Below are 19,905 nucleotides of genomic sequence, written 5' to 3'. Positions count from 1 at the left end.
TATTTCCTTCACAGAGCTTATCGCTGTCTGATGATCTGTTTTCTTGAGAATGAATTGTTTTCTTTATTGAGTTGTTTGTTTGACCTTCTCCAACCCTGTTCCCCAATATAAACTCATGGGTGAAGGGACTTGGTCTGTTTTGATGTTCATTGCTGGTGAACATATTTGTCACATAGGAAAGCCTCAAAGGTTGGTTTTTTTTTTTTCCTTAAAATATATGCAGAAGTTAAGAAGGATAAAAGTTAAACAGTGTATAAAGTTAAACGTAAAAAGTATCTCTCCCATTCCTCCCCCTCCACCTGCCCCATACCCCTTTTCAGAACCAAATACTGTTTCTGGTTTTAGTTTCCCCCCAGCACATGTAATCATATATGTATTTGTCACTCTCACTCCTACATTTTTTCCCCCATAAATGGCAGAGTACTATATGGAGTGTTCTGCACCTTGCTTTTTTCACACAACAGTATGAAACAATCTTAGAGATCATTCTCTTAGTCAATTGATAGGGAGATAGGTCTGCCTCATTCGTCTTTAAAAGTCTATATAACAAATCCTGATTTATTTTATTTTATTTATTTTTTTAAAGATTTTATTTATTTATTTGAGAGAGAGAGAACAGGAGAAGGGCAGAGAAGAGTAGAGGAAGAGGGAGAAGCAGGCTCCCTGCTCAGTGGGGAAGAGAACACATAGGTGGGGGAAGGGACAAAGGGAGAGGGAGAGAGAAAGAATCTCACTCATGCAGACTCCATGCTGAGCATGGAGCCCAACGTGGAGCTCAATCTCATGACCCTGAGATCATGATCTGAGCCAAAATGAAGAGTGGAATGTTTAACAGACTAAACCACCCAGGCTCTCCACAATCCTGATTTATTTAAGCAATCCTCTGTTGGTGAACAGTTCATTTTTCTAATCTTCTGCTATTTATAAACAGTGCTACAAAGAATGTTCTTCTACATATGTCTTTGTTCATATGTGCAAGTAGATTTATATAATCAGTATGGAATAGTAGTTAGAACTTTGGGTTGGGTTTAAAACCTGACTGTAGGATATTTGGGTGGCTCAGTAGGTTAAGCGTCTGCCTTTGGCTCAGGTCATGATCCCAGGATATTGGGATCAAGCTGTGCATTGGGCTCCCTGCTCAGTGGGGAGCCTGCTTCTCTCTCTCTCTTTCTCTCTCTCAAATAAATAAATAAAATATTTAAAAAATAAAGAAATAAAACCTGTCTGTGCAACTCAGAAGCCTGTGGAAGTTCATTTCTCTGTGCTTTAAAGTTTTTTTTTTTTTTAAAGATTTTATTTATTTATTCGACAGACAGAGATCACAAGTAGGCAGAGAGGCAGGCAGAGAGAGGAGGAAGCAGGCTCCCTGCGGAGCAGAGAGCCCGATGTGGGGCTCGATCCCAGGACCCTGGGATCATGACCTGAGCCGAAAGCAGAGGCTTCAACCCACTGAGCCACCCAGGCGCCCCCATTTCTCTGTGCTTTAGTTTCCCCATCTGCAAAATAGTGATAATACTAGAACCAAGGTCACAGAGTGAGAGTGAGGATTAAAGGAGATATTGCAGGAAAAATGCCCAGTGCTCAATAAATGTTAGCTGTTGCTTGTAGTTTTTTCATCTGCTGCACTGTCCAATATTGTAGCCACTAGCCACCTATGGCTATTGAACATTTAAACTATGACTAGTCTGAATTGAGGTGTGCTGAAAGTGTAAAATACACACCAGATTTCAAAGACTTACTATGAAAAAAGAATGTAAAGTATTTCGTTAATTTTATATTGATTACATGTTGAAATGATAATATTTTGGATATATTGGGCTATATGAAGTATATTACTATTAATTATGCTGTTTCTTTTTATCTTAATGTGGTTACTAGAAACTTTAAAATTATGTAAGTGGCTTGTATTTGTGGCTCACATTGTATTTCTATGGCATTGTTGATCTATAGAATAAATTTCTAGAAGTGAAACTTTTGAGTCAAAGCAGTATGTCACTCTTTATTTGAGGTGGTTGTACCAACTGATACTTTCCCTAACAGCGTAAAAGGGTCTTTATCCCATACCTCCCATATTATCATTTTGGTCTTTGCCAATCAGATAGATGAGTGTTATGTTTAATCTGCACCTGTTTTAGGAGTAAGGTAGAACATCTTTTCATTTATTTGCATTAGATTTGTTTTCCCTTTCCTGAGATGTCTGTTAAAGGTTTTGTCCATTTTTCTCTTGGATTATTGCTCTTCTTCTTAGTGATTTGTGGGAACACTTTATATATAAAAATTAGCTCTTGGTCATCAAATATACCTCATCATCAAAATACCTCAATATTTTGCAGGTATTTCCCCCCCATATCATGACTTTATTTATATTTTTCCATGCATGATATTATTATATTTTTTCCATTTTGGGGAAAAAGTTATTTTGGCATTTTTATTGGTATCCTATTTCATTTGTAGATTAATTTAGGAAGCTTCAGTATTTTTATAATATTTATTGAGTCTCTTCATTCATGAACAGGATGTATCTTTCTGTTCTTTCAAGGCTTCTATTATATATTTCAGTAACATTTTAAATATTTTTAATAGGTCTTTCATATTTTAAGAAAAAAAATTTTTTTTAAAGAGGCAGAAAATGGGATTGGGAGGGAGGGGCAGAGGGAGAGGAAGAAAGAGAATCCTAAACAGGCTCCATGCTCAGTGTGGAGCCCAAGGCAGGACTCCATCACAAGACCCTGAGATCATAACCTGAGCTGAAATCAAGAGTCAAACGCCTAAGCAACTGAGCCACCTATGCGCCCCTTTCAAATACTTCTTTTAAAGTTTGTTTATGGGTATATTTTGTTGCATGAATTTTTCTTTTATTATATCAGATAGGGATACTTTCTGCTACAGATTTGGAAAACTTACGGGTTTTTCTGTCAGTTTAAGCTGATAGGAATTTATTTCTCACACATGAAGTTAAGTCCAGGGTAGGTGGCTACTAGCGGGATTCTATAGCTCAGTGTTGTTGGGCCTGGCATCTCTTTGCAGTTTTTTTTTTTGGCCTTTCCTTCAAATGTGAACATCATATAATGGTTATACCTCTAGGCATCACATCCATATACAAAGGCAAGAAGAAATGGGCAAGGAGAAAGGCTAGGAGTTTTTTCTCATGTTTTATAAGTTTTCATGGTGAACCTTCAGGGCCTATGGATAGAATCTTTTTTGTGGCTTGGAATGTGGGAACATCACTCAGAGCAGTTATTGGTTTGGTTTGGTTTGGTTTTCTAATTTCTGCAGGAACCAGGAGTTTCACTGACTGGGAGCAATTTCTATATTAACTGAGATCGCAGATTTGAAAGTTTTTAAAAATACCCCAGAACACACATCCTTCCTCAACACCTTTCTATAATAATGGGCAGGACTTCTATTCTGTATTTCCACTGTTCGGGGATGGGGGAGTCTCAGGTCTCCAATTTCCTACCTTCCACATGGGTATTACAACTCAAATACCAAATAAATAGACAGTTCCCAAACCCCAGGCAGTCACAGCATCAGCTCCACAACCTTTTATCACTCTGGTTTTCCTTTTTTCCTGCTGCCTGGAGTTTTCCCTTTTCTTCTTATGAACTGACCTATGCATTTTAGATAATGTTTTTCTAACATTAGCTAACATTTCAAAATGTTTACAGAGTGAGAATTTTCAGGTCGTCTAGTCTACCATCTTGTTTGACACAGAGCTTAGTACATAGTACATATTCAAATGTATTCTTCTTTCCTTCATTCAGGAGGCAGAAGAGGGTAGTCCTGTCATATATTTGGTAGAAGTCATTATGGATATTCTCTAAGCAAAGTGTCTTCTAAATTTGAGATCCTATGAATTATAGAAATACACTTTATTGATTTTTTTTTTGTTAACTGTTCCTAATGTCTTGTTGATCAAAATACTTGGCAAACTGACAGCTTAATGAAATGTATTTTCATTCATTAAGTACTGAAAACACATATACTGAAATGTATATGTAATAATTAACATGCTAATTATATTTCCTGATATAGACACTGTCTGGTATGACATGTATTCTACTTTAATTTATATCTGAAAAACAACTGCTTCTTTATTACAGAACTACTTAATGCTAAAATTTTATAGTATGAAATTTTATGGATATCCATGATTTCTTAGATTATCTTTAGTATATAGTTATAAATCTAAGAGTATGATTGGATACTACGGCATATGCATATTAATATGCTGTCATACTGATGCCCTGATTATATTTTACTTGTACTCTTACTAAAGTACACTTCTAAAAATGAAAATAATACATTATCACTTTATTGAAGAGTCCCTGTAGAATCATTATCATGGACATCCTTTGGTATTAAATTAGTCCCATGTTGATATTTTCTACTTAATTAACTTGGAACACTTCTATATAAAGCCAAATATCTCTACTGTAGCTAAAAATATCTGGCCAACATTTCAAGTACTTATAGCTATATTTACCTACCATCTAGGTTTATTGGGAAAATGGTGCTCAGATCACATCTCCTCATGATAAAGAAATTCTGAAATGTATAGAAGAATGTGTGGAACCTTGGAATGGTTCCTGGAATGATAATTTAGTGGATACCAGCCCACTGAAGAGAGATCCTCTGCAGGACATTTGCAGAAGATACATGGAAGATCTTAAAAAGATCTGTTTTCACAGGTATCCAATGGAAATATAGGGATAACATTACCATATAAGAAGATTAACAAATAAAGAAAAGAAACAGGGATAAAAATGTGTTGGCTGTTCATTATTTTAAAAGGCTAGCTAAATCCTACCATTCACCATAGTTAAAAGGTGGAAATAACCCAGATATCCATCAACCGATGAATGGATAAATAAACTGTGCTGTATCTATACAATGAAATATTATTCAGCTGTAAAAAGAAATGCTGATACATACCACAACATAGATGAACTTTGCAAACATGCCCAGTGATAGAAGCCAATCACAAAAGACCACATATTATATGATTCCATTTATATAAAATGTCCAGAGAAGGCAAATCTATAGAGATAGAAACAGACAGGGTATATTAGTGATTGCCTATGGCTAGGAGGAATGGGAATGTTTAGGGGATGGCGGCTCTGGGGTAGAGTTTCTTTTGGCAATAGTGAGAATTTTCTAAAATTGATTATGGTAATGGATGAATAATCTATGAATACAGTGAAATTGAATTGTACACTTTAAATAGATGAATTGTATAGTATATTAATTACTAATTACTAATAACACTGTTAAAGTTATAGCTAAATATATGTATTCTCTATATGAGATTAGGAAATTTTCTCTAAAATTTGATTTTGCCTTATTTCCATATTTTCATAACTATTTCATAAATAGCTAACGCTATTGCTAGAAAGCCGCTGGCTTGCTGAGTATCTTTTCTTCATCTGAAAAAATAGATTTTAGCTTCTTCTCTATAACTGATTTTAATTTTACCACAAGTACCAAGTTTTATGAGATCGATTGACTAATTCTTTTCCTCTACAGGGAATTAAACTCAAAGACCACCTTGAAATTCGTACATACATCTTTCCATGGGGTTGGACATGACTATGTGCAGTTGGCTTTTCAGGTGTTTGGTTTTAAGCCTCCAATTCCAGTACCAGAACAAAAAGATCCTGATCCAGACTTTTCTACCGTTAAATGCCCAAATCCTGAAGAAGGAGAATCTGTGCTGGTATTTTTTTTTCCTTTATTTAAATTATTATTAGTGTATTAAACTTCATCAAATAGAACTCATTGACAATTCAAAGATTACTTACAAAGGCAGAAACCACCTTTGTTGACGTAATTTAATTTCTATTGGAGCCATATAGTCTGTTTTATTTGAAATCTCTGTGGTGGATATCCCTACTTCTAGGCTTATTTACTAAATTTAGTCAAACTGTATTCATTCTAAAATTTATGTCAACTAACATAGTGCCTACAAGTAGGAGTATTAACATTGAATTTAACATCTGGAATACAATCTGGTGATTTGGCTCATTATTTCAGGAACTTTCTTTGAGACTGGCAGAGAAAGAAAATGCCCGCATCGTGCTAGCTACAGATCCTGACGCAGACCGGCTGGCAGTGGCAGAACTTCAGGAGAAGTAAGTAAAGCCTGTTATTTAATTAAAAGCTTAAGCTTTGAAAAAGAGGTTTTGATTTTAAGTCTTATAGGCTTATTCAAAATAATAAAATATTAAGAAAATAAATCTCCTGTTAAGTCCACTATCCAAAGATAACCCCTAGGTATATATTTTGACATCTCCTTAAGACATATTTGTTTTTATAAAATTATTATCATGCTACATATATTTTTATATCTTGTTTCCCACTTAATATTGCACCGTGAACACTTAATATTGTTTAAAATATTATAAAATGACATGATATCCCAACAGATTGCTTTATCAATATAATCATTTTCTAATCTTGGTTCTTTGGATTGCAGTGTATTTTTGCCCTTATATGTTGTGACAAATGTCCTTATATAGATAGGACATCATATTATAACTTTTCTTTCATTAAGTAAGAGAACAAAAGTTACAGTGTAATAATTTTTCAACAGACGTTGTTGCCATTTCTACTCTAAATTCACCCCTGCTGAGCTAGAAATAATCCTAAATGTTTTCTCAAAAATTTCATATAATAGCCTTTTGGATTTTCATACATGAAGGATGGTAATTTATATGTCTAAGTGTCAAGAAATTTTAATGAGAAGTTATAAAAGTCTTGACTTGAATCTTCATTCTCTCTACAGTGGTCATTGGAAAGTTTTCACAGGGAACGAGTTGGCAGCTTTGTTTGGGTGGTGGATGTTTGACTGCTGGAAGAAAAATACATCAAGAAATGCTGATGTGAAGAATGTTTATATGTTAGCCACCACAGTCTCTTCCAAAATTTTGAAGGCAATTGCACTTAAAGAAGGATTTCATTTTGAAGTAAGAACAGAGAATATCTGCGTGCTACTTTTCTAAATCAATTTCTATACATTAAAGCCACCTCCCCACCGAAAGTAACTTGTATTGACTTGATTTAAAATCCTCCCCTTTTTTCTAATTATGTTAACACTTGCTTAATCTTGTGACAGTTTAGACACCTTAAGCCAAGTCCATCCATCCAGTATGTGAATTTCTGGAACTGAGATAAGATATTCTTTAAAAATTGCATTAATGCTTATTATTTCATACAACAAAATCTGGTTTTCATACTAAGAAAATCTGGCACCTAGTGACCTCATCAGTAACATAAACTCCATTCCAAAAAATTATAGGTATCATTGACCATTATTTAGGCTCTTCAAGTTCAGTCTTAAGAAACTTAGTCTTCTAAATTGTAAGTTAAGACCTAATGATTCTGTATCCAAAAAACAAGTAATAACTCTCTCTCAGCACAGATCATTAACTTTTGTGAGCCTTAGAGAGTTAAGCTAACAATTTCTATAGCTTCTGGGACTGATGCCAATTAAATTGCTTTTCCTCCATCATCTTTGTCAAGTATCTGCAGATGTCACCTCTGGGCATTTTTCTTGAGCCACAGCCAAGCTATAGGTCTTAACACTAATTGGCTGAATTAAAAAAAAAAACACACACAACTATACCTGTTTTAATGAAATAGAACTTGCAATCTCAGGCTTAAAAAAAAAAAATACAAATACCAGAGTGCCTGCGTGACTCAGTCCATTAAGCGTCCAACTCTTGATCTCAGCTCAGGTCTTGATCTCACAGTCGTGAGTTCAAGCCCTGTGTTGGGCTCCACACCCAGCACGGAGCCTACTTAAAAAAAACAATAGGGGTGCCTAGGTGGCTCAGTGGGTTAAGCCTCTGCCTTCGGCTCAGGTCATGATCTCAGGGTCCTGGGATCAAGCCCCGCATTAGGCTCTCTGCTCAGTGGGGAGCCTGCTTCCTTCTCTCTCTACCTGCCTCTCTGCCTACTTGTGATCGCTCTCTCTGTGTCAAATAAATAAATAAAATCTTAAAAACAACAACAACAAATTGCTAAAGAGCAGAAACTGAAAATTTATTCAAGCCTAAGATTTTGAATTACGGTAATGTTAACATTTTCCTCATTAATATTTATGGCAAAAAAAATGTATAATGAGCACAAAAGAGAACATGATCCTAAAGACCAGTATTATAAATTTGCTTCCTTGTGTTTTTTGTTGGTTCTGGGGATGGCAGCAAAGGTTTTCGCTTTATTTTTTTCCCACTGAGGAAGTAGAGAGGTAAATTGGGAATCGTTAAGTTACAATGGTGAGTTCTAGAGTCCGTGTCTATCATATGCACTTTCTGTTGACTCTACAACAGCTCATGTCTTTAAAGTGAACAGTAGCTCATCAGACAAAAAGTCCTTGAACCTAATTACAAAGAAGGGCTGGAGGGTATGTGCTATGGTGAGTGCTGTGATGTGTGTTAACCTGGCGATTCACAGACCTGTACCCCTGGGGCTAAAAATACATTATATGTTTATAAAAAAATAAAAAAATTAAAAAAAAAACAAAAAAAGAAGGGCTTAGTAACTTTCTTGGTTTTATTTACTCCATGGTGTTATGGTAAGGGACACTTGGTTAAAGCATACACTGTGCTAATGATGAAAGTGCATCATTAAAAACCTAAGGGGGACTAAATCACAAGCTTCATAGGTTCTCTTATATTGTACTTATAATAGCCCCAAGGACAGTTTCTGAGAATCCTGGCTCCATCTCTTATTTACAGCATAGTCGTAGGCAAACTCACTGAGCCTCTGAGCCTGTGTTTCAGCAACAGAGTTTTTATGAGCATTAAAAAAGACAATGATATAAAGCGCCTGTTAATGATGCTTGATAAATAGTAGATAATCATAATATCTGTATGTATTTATGTTACTCTGTGACTGTCCGGATCCCCACTTAAAGATGTTGGATTCTATTTGGTGTAAGTCAGCTATTTCTGTGCTCAATAAATAGTAGGTTATCAGTCGTGGCAATATGAATCTGAGCACTTCCTGGCTATGTGCTTAGTACGATATAAATCTGTGTGGACCAAAAGCCATTAGAGATCACTATGAAAGGGTTACATGCATTTAGTGAGAGGCCTTTCTATATGTTTATGAGGAGTCACTTACTTAGAATGGCCTTCTCTTCATTTCAGGAAACATTACCAGGTTTTAAATGGATTGGAAGTAGGATAAAAGACCTCCTGGAAAATGGGAAAGAAGTCCTTTTTGCATTTGAGGAGTCAATTGGTATGTAATTTGAAATTTGAATGAGAGCATTTTTTTAAGTGTAGTAATTCTATGGAGAGGAAATTTTGTCTTCTGGTTTTGTCTTTTGAGTTGTAAAAACCACAGAGAACTCAGAAATATGTAGATGCACTTTTTTTGGGGGGGGAGTTGGGGGGAAGACCCTTAAAAGTCCCCTAAGTACCTTCAGTATCAGTGGGCTTCATCTGTCAGTAGGCTCTTAAATTCATTGGTTCTTCTGAAGAAATGTAAAACTATTGAAATTATTTTAGGCTTAAGTTTTCCCCTTTTTAAAAAATGTGTTTTAAGGGGCCCCTGGGTGGCTAAGTCGGTTAGGCATCTGCGTTCGTCTGCCTTTGGCTCTGGTCATGATCCCGGGGTCCTGGGTTCGAGCCCCACCTTTGTCCTGGCTCCCTGCTCAATGGGGAGCCTGCTTCTCCCTCTCCCCCACTCCTCTTCCCTGCTCCTGCATGCTCTCTCTTTGTCTCAAATAAATAAAAATCTTAAAAAAAAATAAAAATGTGTTTTAATTCTTAGGTTTTCTGTGTGGCACTTCGGTTTTGGATAAAGATGGGGTGAGTGCAGCCGTAGTTGCTGCCGAGATGGCAGCTTACCTGGAAACCATGAATATAACATTGAAACAGCAGCTGATTAAGGTCTATGAAAAGTAAGTTCTGTTATTATGAATTTCTCATTTCAATTGCCAAACTTCTCATTTTGGGGGCCCTACTTTTAGCTTTCTAAATTTGGTTTTGAAAACAGCTAGTCCTTTCTAAAAAGTTCTAAAACTGAAGTAAAGACTGCCACTTTCTATGTAATACTGTAATAGGCTTATCTTTTTTTTTTTTTTTTGCTTATCTTTAATCTATACTTTTCTGAAGAGTTATCTGAAATCTGACTTTAACACTTTAAATCTTTGTGCAGATATGGTTATCATATTTCAAAAACTTCATATTTCTTGTGTTATGATCCAAGTACCATCAAAAGTATATTTGAAAGGCTTCGCAATTTTGATTCTCCAAAAGAATATCCAAAATTCTGTGGGACATTTGCTATATTGCACATACGGGATGTTACCACTGGCTATGACAGCAGCCAGCCTAATAAGAAATCAGTAAGTACCCCTTTTTTGTTTAAGTTTAACAATTTGTAGTACTTTGTACTATAATAAAATAGTGGAAGTTCAAGCCTGTGAATGTCTTGAAACTGGGATTCATTGTTTTTCTTCAGAGCGGTTATAATCCCACTAACAGGCTCCCTGCCTCTGATCCTGTCCTCCTCTCTCCCCAAGTGTATGCTCCTCCCTGGGAGGTGGGAAAGAGAATTAGACAAAAAGAGAAAGGGACGGAGAGAGGGAGAATGTGTGATGTTGAAAATAAAGTCTAAAAGCCTTTTGTTTCAAAGCTCACCATTACACCTTTCTATTTGCAACTTCCCTTTTCAACCTTAGTCCCTACACCTGCAGCCAAATAGAGCAACTTATAGTTTCTTATATGAATACATTTTTATGAAAAATTTCTGTATTTGGGGGCACCTGGGTGGCTCAGTCAGTTAGTTGTCTGCCTTTGGCTCAAGCTACGATCCCAGGGTACTGGGATTGAGAGTCAAGTTGGGGCTCCTCAGCAGAGAGTCTGCTTCCCCCTCACCATCCCCCCTAACCCTGCCCTCCTCTCTCTGGCTATCTCTCTCTCTCAAATAAATAAGTAAAATCTTTAAAGACATGAAAATGAAAATCTCTCTGTTTTTGCTCAAGCTATTTCCCCAATCTGCCTCTCCTTCCTACTGCGGCAGGTCCACACCTCAGCCATTATTTAAGACTTCAGGCAGATATCACCTCCTGCACATACCCTCCAGGTCCCGTAATTAGATATCTTCCTCCTAAGGTTTCATTATATATTGTGCCTTCCTCTTGTCATTTATCACTTTCTATTTTATTGTTATCATTGTGTTGTGCATGTCAGATCCATTTCTGACATACCTCCATGCCTGTCAAAGCTCCTGCTTTTGTGGTAGGTGCTCAACAAATATTTAAACACCACAGATTGGGGCGCCTGGGTGGCTCTGTCCTTAAGCAGCTGCCTTCAGCTCAGATCATGATCCCAGAGTCCTGGGATTGAGCCCCGCATCAGGCTCCCTGCTCAGTGTGGAGCCTGCTTCTCCCTCAAACTTCCCCTGCTTGTGTTCCTGCTCTTGCTTTCTCTCTCTCTGTCAAATAAATAAATAGGGACACCTGGTGGCTCAGTTGGTTAAGCCGCTGCCTTCGGCTCAGGTCATGATCCCAGGGTCCTGGGATTGAGTCCCGCATTGGGCTCCTTGCTTGGCAGGGAGCCTGGTTCTCTCGCTGCCTCTGCCTGTCTCTCTGCCTGCTTGTGTGTACTCTCTCTCTCGCAAATAAATAAAATCTTAAAAATAAATAAATAAATAAATAAGTAAAATCTTCTAAAAAAATAAATGCCATAAATTGCTGATCATATGTATTTGGTTATTGTTAGGATTATTAGACTAAATTTCCACTTATAATGTTCTGATGTTGTCTCAAGATGCTACGGGCATAATATATTTTGGAATATCTGTCATTTCTTGCATAGAATATAGCTCATATTCCTTTTGTATCTATTCATCTAATCAGCAAATATTCATTCCCAGTTGTTGGCATCTATTTTTCTGTCTTTGTAAACTACTTGAAGAGTCGAACCAAATGTTTTGCTTCTTTTTATTTCACTAATGTTGTGCTTAGGAGTAGTTCTTGTTGTGATGCTTTTTTCCTATTAACCCCCTTTAAGGTTTAGGATATTCCTTATTCAAAGTACTTTTCTATCTGCTCTCCACAGATGCTTACAACAATTTTGTAAGGCAGGTACTACAGACATTGTTAATTTACCCCAGCGGTCACATGGTGTCAAAGACCTCCTGAGTGTTTTCTTCACACTCCAAATTGCTCTCTGTGTGTTCAACAGGCATTTATCAAAGCCATTCAGTGCCACAGGTGTAGGCACACTGAGAAGGAGCAATGACAAAGCCACTGTTTCTGCACTCAAGAGGCTAGTGGGGAAATGGAAGTAAGCAGGGATTACTTTACAAAATGAAACGGACCGGGGGTGTGTAAGGTGCCATGGAAGAGCATAGGAAGAACCCTTGCTCAGATCTGGGAGGCTTATGGAAGACCTTCTAGAGGACTTCTGTGAGCTGAGTATGAGTAAGAGTTATCCAGATGTAGGAGGAACAGTGGGTATTCAGGCAAAGGAAGCACCGAGTGCTAGGTCTGGAGGTAGGAAGGCATGTTCTCCTCCAAAAAACCACCAAGAGTTCTCTACACTGTAGTGTGGAGTTTGAGGAGGAATGGCACATATGGTATGGGGGTCAGAGAGAGGCAAACTCCCAGGCAGGAAGTTCAGTTATTACGCTGTTTCAGGAATCAGGATGAGAGATGATGGGAGCCCGAATTAAATCTAGTAGCACTAGTGGTGGAGAGAGTTGGACAAAGTTGAGTTAAAGACTAGAATAGACAAGACTTGCTAGTTGATGGCCTGTGAGTGAAAAAGAGGGGAGAAAGGTCTCTGTCTTAAGCAACTGGTGTATAGTAGTACCTGTAACTGAGGGAGGGGTTTCAAAGAAAGGATCAGGCTCAGACCCCTGTTGAAAGGCACCTCTGTCCTAGTACAACCCCCACAGTTCCCCCAAGATACCTTCACAGAAGGAGTATTAGTATGAATCCGTGTGTTCAACATCAGTAAAGATTCATTTCCTTTTTTAACTTTTAGGTAAAAAATATAAATTTTTTTGTACCCCAGTCAGTGGATTATTTTGCCTGCCCTCTAGGACACATGCAGTCTGCTTTGGAGACAACTGATAAACTGTCTATGAAAGTGCTTCGAAATTGTAAAGCCCTTTGCCAACACAGAGGCAGTTTGGACTGTGATACATAGGCCTGGCTCAAACTTCTTGCTCTGCCACTTTAGCTGATTACCTTGACCAGGTCATTTACTCTTTTTGAGCCATGTCAGTAAATTGGCAGTTAATATTTACTCTGGAAGATTGTTGCTGAGGCCTGGAGATCGTGTGTGTAAGGTATATAACCCAACGCCATATTATTATAAATGTTCAGTAAATGGCATATTTATGAATTATTATGTATATAATCTTTTGTGTTTTGTAATTTAAAAAACAAATTTTTAATTGTAAAAAATGCATAACAAAATCTACCACCACAACTACTTTTGAACATGCAGTCTGTTGGTATTAACTCTGTCTACCTTGTTGTGCAGCAGATGTCCAGAACTTTTTCATCTTGCTGAACTGAAACTCCATACCCATTAAACAACTCCCCACTTCCCTCTTCCCCCACCTCTTGCCAATGACCTTGGACTCCTGTTTCTATGAATTTGACTCCTTTAGATACCTCACATAAGTAGAATATATTTTACAACTCCTGAAAATGAAAAATGTACCAAGTATAACTAAGCCATTGTTCACCTTGTGCATAGGTACTGCCTGTGAGTAAAAACAGCCAAATGATTACATTTACTTTTCAAAATGGCTGTGTCGCTACTCTTCGGACAAGTGGGACAGAACCAAAGATAAAGTATTATGCGGAGATGTGTGCATCCCCTGAGCAGAGGTGAGAATTGACTTTTAAAATATATATACATATATATTTAGATTTGTATATTTATATATATATATATATATAGGCTCTATTGAGATTAAATTCACATACTGTACAGTTTACCCATTAAAAGCATACAGTTCAGTGGTTTTTAGTATATTCAGAGTTGTGCAAACATCACTACACTTTTTTTTTTTTTTTTTTTTACTACATTCCATGTTAGAACATTTTCATCCCCTCAGAAAGAAGCCCCATACCCATTAGCAGTCCCTTGCCATCCCCCTCCCTGTAGCCCTAGGCAACCACCAATCTACTATCTGTCATTATCGGCTTGCTTATTGTGGGCATTTCATATAAATGGAATCATACAACATATGGCCCTTTGTGACTGGCATCTTCTACTTAGCATGATGTTTTCAAGGTTCATCTGTGTTGTAGCATGAATCAGCACTTAATTCTTTTTTTTTTTAAATTGTTTTCTTGGCCTAATAATTTTCTGTTGTATAGATACAATGCTTTTTTTTTTCAATCCTTTTATCAGGTGGTGGACATTGGGTTATTTCCACATTTTAACCATTAAAAGTAACAGTGCTACAAACATTTGTGCACAAGTTTTTGTGTGGACGTGTTTTCATTTCACTTGGGTCCATATGTAGATGGAGAATTGCTGGATTACATGGTAGTTCTGTGTTTAACCTTCAGAGGAACTGCCAGACTGTTTTCCAAAGCAGCTGAACCATTTGGGAATTGAATTTTAAGATTTTGGTAGATTTTTATTACTGGGAAGGTTCTGTGAGCTTTAACTGTTATATGCTGAACCTAAAGAAATGATCAACAAATAATTTATGTTCAAACATTCATTTCATATATCTAATATGATTTGACTTAACCTGCCCAATTTATTTCCTTTTAAGAGTCTGAATTGTCACTAAATTGACTTTAATAAACATATTCAAAGGCTATTTACACTTAAGCGTTGGTGGTATAGTGGTGAGCACAGCTGCCTTCCAGAGCCCATTTACACTTATTAAAAGAAGTACCTTCTATAATGTTGTCACTCATCAGTATATTTTTGGGAAAGAGATGCTTTGGAATTGCCTTCAGATTCCAAGGTACATTATTTTGTATGTCTCTAAATCTTTGCATTTAAGAGATTTTTATTTTCTTTTGGGGGCAAAAAAGGATGTCCTAAAGTCATTCAGAGTAGAGTTTAAAGGAAACCAAATTAGGGTAATGCTATATTTGGTTAAAAATAAAGGATGATTATTAAAGTAATAACAAATGACCATGAAGGCAGTTGAAAAGAGGCTTTCCTAGACATGTTTTGGTCAATAGCAGTGATGACTTTGAAGCACATACCTGTAAATGTGTATTTATTTCTTAAGCATCTCATTTTTTTAGTCCCATCCCCCTTCTGTATCTGAGTCATGCTGTATCATCCCATAATATCTACTGAGTATTCTTCAAAGTATCAGGAAGCCATTTTAGTATAATACCTGGTATTGGTGTTCTGGACCATTAAATTGCCTGACCAAGGAGAAAAATCTAGATATACCGAGACTCATACATGTATCATGTACCAAGGAACTCCCTTTAATGCCGTACAACTTAAGTTTGTGATCATGGTGTTTTCTTGTGTGTGATTCCCGCCCCCCACTTTGGTCTTGTTTTGTTTTAATGGAGTGAACTTCTTTTTGGTTTACAAAGTGTTTAAGCATCCCCTTTTAAAATTATAACAATTTAAACAAAATTTAAAGTGGTAAAAATCAAGAATTTCAAAATTCCCCATCTTTCTCTTCAGTGACACTGCCTTCCTAGAAGAGGAATTGAGGAAACTCATTGAAGCTTTGATTGAAAATTTTCTCGAGCCTAGTAAAAATGGACTGATCTGGCGTTCTGTTTAGTGCACACCAGTACGCCATGACTTGGCACCGGCACATGGAACAGAACAACCAGGAATTCCATGCATTGAAGTCGTGTTAGCATTCTCTATCTCATCTGGTCAAGTATCTTTGCACTTCGATTTTCTTTCTTTTGTTGGGCTGACAAAACAAACTGTATAAATTCGAAAGGAAATGATCTGGAGAGAAAGGATTTGAATTTTTTCATGATCTTGAACAAATGTCATTGCATTAAAAGTATTCTAGTAACACATTGTTCTTCCTTTAACAGAAGAAAAAACCCGATACAAAAGTGAGTTTTCTTATTAAAGTGTGATTAAGCTTAGTTCCGTATTGTACTTGTGTATAGCACGGTTTTTTAAAAAGGCAGATAAATGTTATATAGTTGTCGAATTAGCTAAGGAAATTAATCTATAAAATTGACAAGAAAATGGCATTGCTCCCAGCATAGTGTGGGAAAGTATCATTATTACATCATAGGTATTAACTTACAAAGTGTAGAGTATTTGAAATTGGGTATTTCTAGCTTAGAACAGATGTTACCATATGTGTTTCAGGTGCTCTTGGTGCAGTGTAAATTTATTGTATGTATTTAAAATTCTGACGTTTACTGAACATGAAACAATAGTGGCAATGCTCCTAGTGGCTTCGTTCTTGTCAGATTTCTTAGTGCCTTCTCAGGGTATGGTATGAATTAAAACAGTGTTCCTGCATTGACTATAATTTAATCAGTTAATTTTCAGACAGTTATTTCAGACCAAACTATGTAGGTGCTTCCCCTCTATATCAAATCAATTTGCCCTCTTAAAAATCTTATGAATGTAAATAAAAATCTTAATAAAATCAGATTCAAAGTAACTGTGCTTAAGGATCTTCTTGTACGAATTAAGTGTCAATAATCACAGCCTTCAGGTAGAGAAAAAATTCTGAACTGAGAAAGAAGCTCCGAATTTATTTATAAACCTGACTTCGGAATTAAATTTTTGTAAGTAGATTTATTCCTAATCTAATTTTACTAAGAAATATAATATCCAGATTTTAGATGTTACCAAACACTAAAACTACATGTTTTAAAACTAACGTCCAGTTTATTCTTTTTTTTTTTTTAAGTCCAGTTTATTCTAACATCTTGCTGGCTACTATAGAATTTCTGATCTCAAGAGTATTACTTATCTTTTTCAATGTGGAAAAAAATTTTGCTTATTTTTTTCAAGTAGTCTCCATGCCCAGCATAGAGCCCAATGTGGGGCTTGAAGTCATGACCCTGAGATCAAGATCCAAGCTGAGATCAAGAGTCGGAGGCTTAACCAACTGTGCCACTCAGGCGCCCCTCAACGTGAAAAAAATTTTTGGAAGGTCACTTTTGGTTGATTCTCCAGTCTTCTAAAAATGTCTTAGTAGAGAAGTACTATTTAATTTTCTTAAAGTGTATCCTGTCCTATACAACTCAACAGAATACATAAACACATGTGATATAGTTAAGAGGTAACAGTAACAAGGCCTTGGGTATAATCATACTAAACAAATTGCTAATGGGACATAACTGGTATTAGAGTATTTATTTCCTAAATAATAATAATAATAATAATAATATAACATTTAAACTGATTAGACTATTTAGTAAATAATGGTATGGTTTGTTGCAGCTTATCAGCTAACATTTGTTTGAATCCATATAGTGCAAATATAATTTTCAAATTATTGTATTGCCACTATTGTTAATTTGTTCCTTCCTTTCCTATAGCTAGATCTCATATGACTGTAGTTAATAGACAGCTAAGTAAGTGTAGAGCACCATACTTCTGAATGACTTTGTTTTCAAAGGCTTTGTACTGAAGAAGAAATGTGCAGACTTTTTTATTTTGTTTGCTTTTAGGAATGTAGAATGTAATTTCGGAGATAGCCTATATTCTACCAAGTAGTATGAACAATGCTATATATATGAAAAGTATGTATATTTGGCCTTAGTGTCTGTTCCAGTGACCGAAGAACGAAGGGGGGCTAAAATGATATGCTAGCACATTCATAATCACTAAAGCCATGTCATGATTGTCAGTCTATTATAAGGAGAACAGTTTTGAGTGCTTTAATATAATGCAACATTTAAGTCATCTTAATTAAGATGAAAAGTTATTAAAGCCTAGATTCTTACCTCAAAAATTTAAAAATCCAAAGTTAAAATCAACAAAATGTTACAAATGTTCTAAAGTGTATAGATTAAGGGAATTATTTGATTCTAGCCAAGCTCTCAAGTCTATCTTAGCATGATATTTAACATGAACTTGACACAGTGGTGTACAGTTGCCTAACGGGGTAAATTTAGTAACCCAAGCCGACCAGGAAAGACAGGAGTGCTGAACTATAGGTCTCAGCCTTGGGCTCTACATTGTTTAGCTTTTTCTTTACGAACAATATCATGAAAATGAATCCATTCTCATTCAGTGTGTAGATTAAAACTGGGCTTTTCTAGAGTTTGGGGGGAACAGAGAGCACTAGTCTGGCAAGATCAAAACATACACTGAAAATAATCAGTAGAAATAAACAAATAGAAAGATCAATACGATGGCACAGGAAATGCTTCTTTTGAAGGGTGAACTGAGAGAGCTAAAAGTAGGGAAAATAAGCTGGCTGTGGGCAAGTTGTTTACCCGTGTGTTTTGTTATAATGATGAACAGATAGTGAACCTTTTGTTTCCTTTATTAACAACCACTACAAAGAGGCCTAGTTTTTGGAGGTGAGAAAAAGTACCCCTCTTACTGATTCAATTCCTGCTAGGATGTTGTGTCTTAGGATCATATGGGAGCTGGAGAAGAGAAGAAATAGCAGAAATAAAACAGAATACAACAGAGATTGTGAGAAAAAGTTAAAAGAATTCAGATAATTTAATTCTGGATGGGAGAAAGCTGTTAAGATAATTTAATAAGTCTTAAGTTATTTGTTGAATCTTTTCTTAAAGGTCGCAAAGTAAGAAGTAATAGTGGCAAACTGTTTTCTGTCTTCAGTGAGGACAGAATAAAAGAATAAGGACCTTTTCAAAAAAACTAAATAACAAACTTAAGATTAAGGGATATATTAAATGTCTTTTAAAGGTTCCGTCTGATATATTTTTTTCTTAACTCAGGTTGGAACAATGATGATGTCATAGAGAGTACTGAAAGTAACATTTGAGTTTCACTCCCTGTCTAGAAGAATTTAGCTCATGAGAGTTTCTGTATATGTGTAGTAGTAGTTGCATGAGCGCAGTCTTCATTCATTGCACAGAGACCAGCTTGGATATTATTTTTAATTTAACCTGGCAAATTAAGTGAGACTTGAACACCATTTTGTTCATCTTGAAGAATGTATAGCATTATAGGATATTTGAGGGTTTTGTTTCAACTCTATTGTTGAATGTAGCAACTTCAGCAGACAGGAAGATTCTAAGAGATTGCAAACTTTGGGGGTATCCTTATATAGGAAATAGGGCTCCTGTTTCATAAGGAAGTCACTTCTAGAATGGACACAACAGGGATATTAGCTGGAGTTTAATGGAGAAATTGTTCTATGAACTGCTGCTACTGGTATTTCTTTCCAGTGTTTTCCACTGATGTTTGTGATGCTTGAAAAATCCAAATTTCGCTTGGATAAATTTATTTTATGCCTTTTTCTCTCTACCTCCCTCCTTCCCCAGGTGCCCTCCTACATTTTGTTACTGTGAAAAGCTATTGCTCTATTACCTCACTGATAAGAAATCTTAACTGTATTCATCCAGAATGCTTTAAGCTGATTCATAAACTATGTTTTTTTTTTGACTTGATTATTTTGTTACTATTGTGAGAATATTTAAAACATTGTAAGAAGTAATTTTAAATCTATTTCATAGCCTTTTTTGGTCTGTCTGGATACTACTATATGCTAATTTATTATGGCCTTTTATAATTCATTTGTTTTTCTGAGATTGCTCTAGAAATTGATGAGGAAAGAGTCCGACCAATCAAAATGGATGGTCAATTGATCTCACATTTTATTTCAGGTCTCCTTGTACTTGGGGCATCCAAAGCACAAAATTTTAGGAAATCGTTTTTCCCTTTTGTCCCCCAGAGCATCTTACCATAAGCCATAAGAAGTCCAAGTGGAAAGAAGAGAACCTTTCATTGCAGGACTTGACATGGCATG

The 19,905-nt window shown here is 36.2% G+C and overlaps 1 protein-coding gene across 1 annotated transcript in view; it reads left to right on the top strand.

Moving 5' to 3' along the window:
• PGM2L1 (phosphoglucomutase 2 like 1) overlaps positions 1-17,089 on the top strand; it is a 50,174-nt gene extending 33,085 nt beyond the window's left edge. The window contains exons 6-14 of the mRNA XM_080815700.1: positions 4,498-4,691; positions 5,527-5,716; positions 6,034-6,131; positions 6,785-6,965; positions 9,153-9,246; positions 9,781-9,910; positions 10,168-10,357; positions 13,728-13,861; positions 15,651-17,089. Of these exons, the coding sequence (XP_080671826.1) occupies positions 4,498-4,691; positions 5,527-5,716; positions 6,034-6,131; positions 6,785-6,965; positions 9,153-9,246; positions 9,781-9,910; positions 10,168-10,357; positions 13,728-13,861; positions 15,651-15,753 (1,314 nt within the window). The 3' untranslated portion in view covers positions 15,754-17,089. The remainder of the gene's footprint in view (positions 1-4,497; positions 4,692-5,526; positions 5,717-6,033; positions 6,132-6,784; positions 6,966-9,152; positions 9,247-9,780; positions 9,911-10,167; positions 10,358-13,727; positions 13,862-15,650) is intronic.
• Positions 17,090-19,905: the final 2,816 nt, after the last annotated feature.

The sequence above is a fragment of the Martes martes genome, assembly GCF_963455335.1.
Source record: "Martes martes genome assembly, chromosome: 10".
Lineage (NCBI taxonomy): Eukaryota > Metazoa > Chordata > Mammalia > Carnivora > Mustelidae > Martes > Martes martes.
The sequence above is the reverse complement of the archived record's forward strand: the minus strand, read 5'-3'. Positions and strand labels throughout refer to the sequence as shown.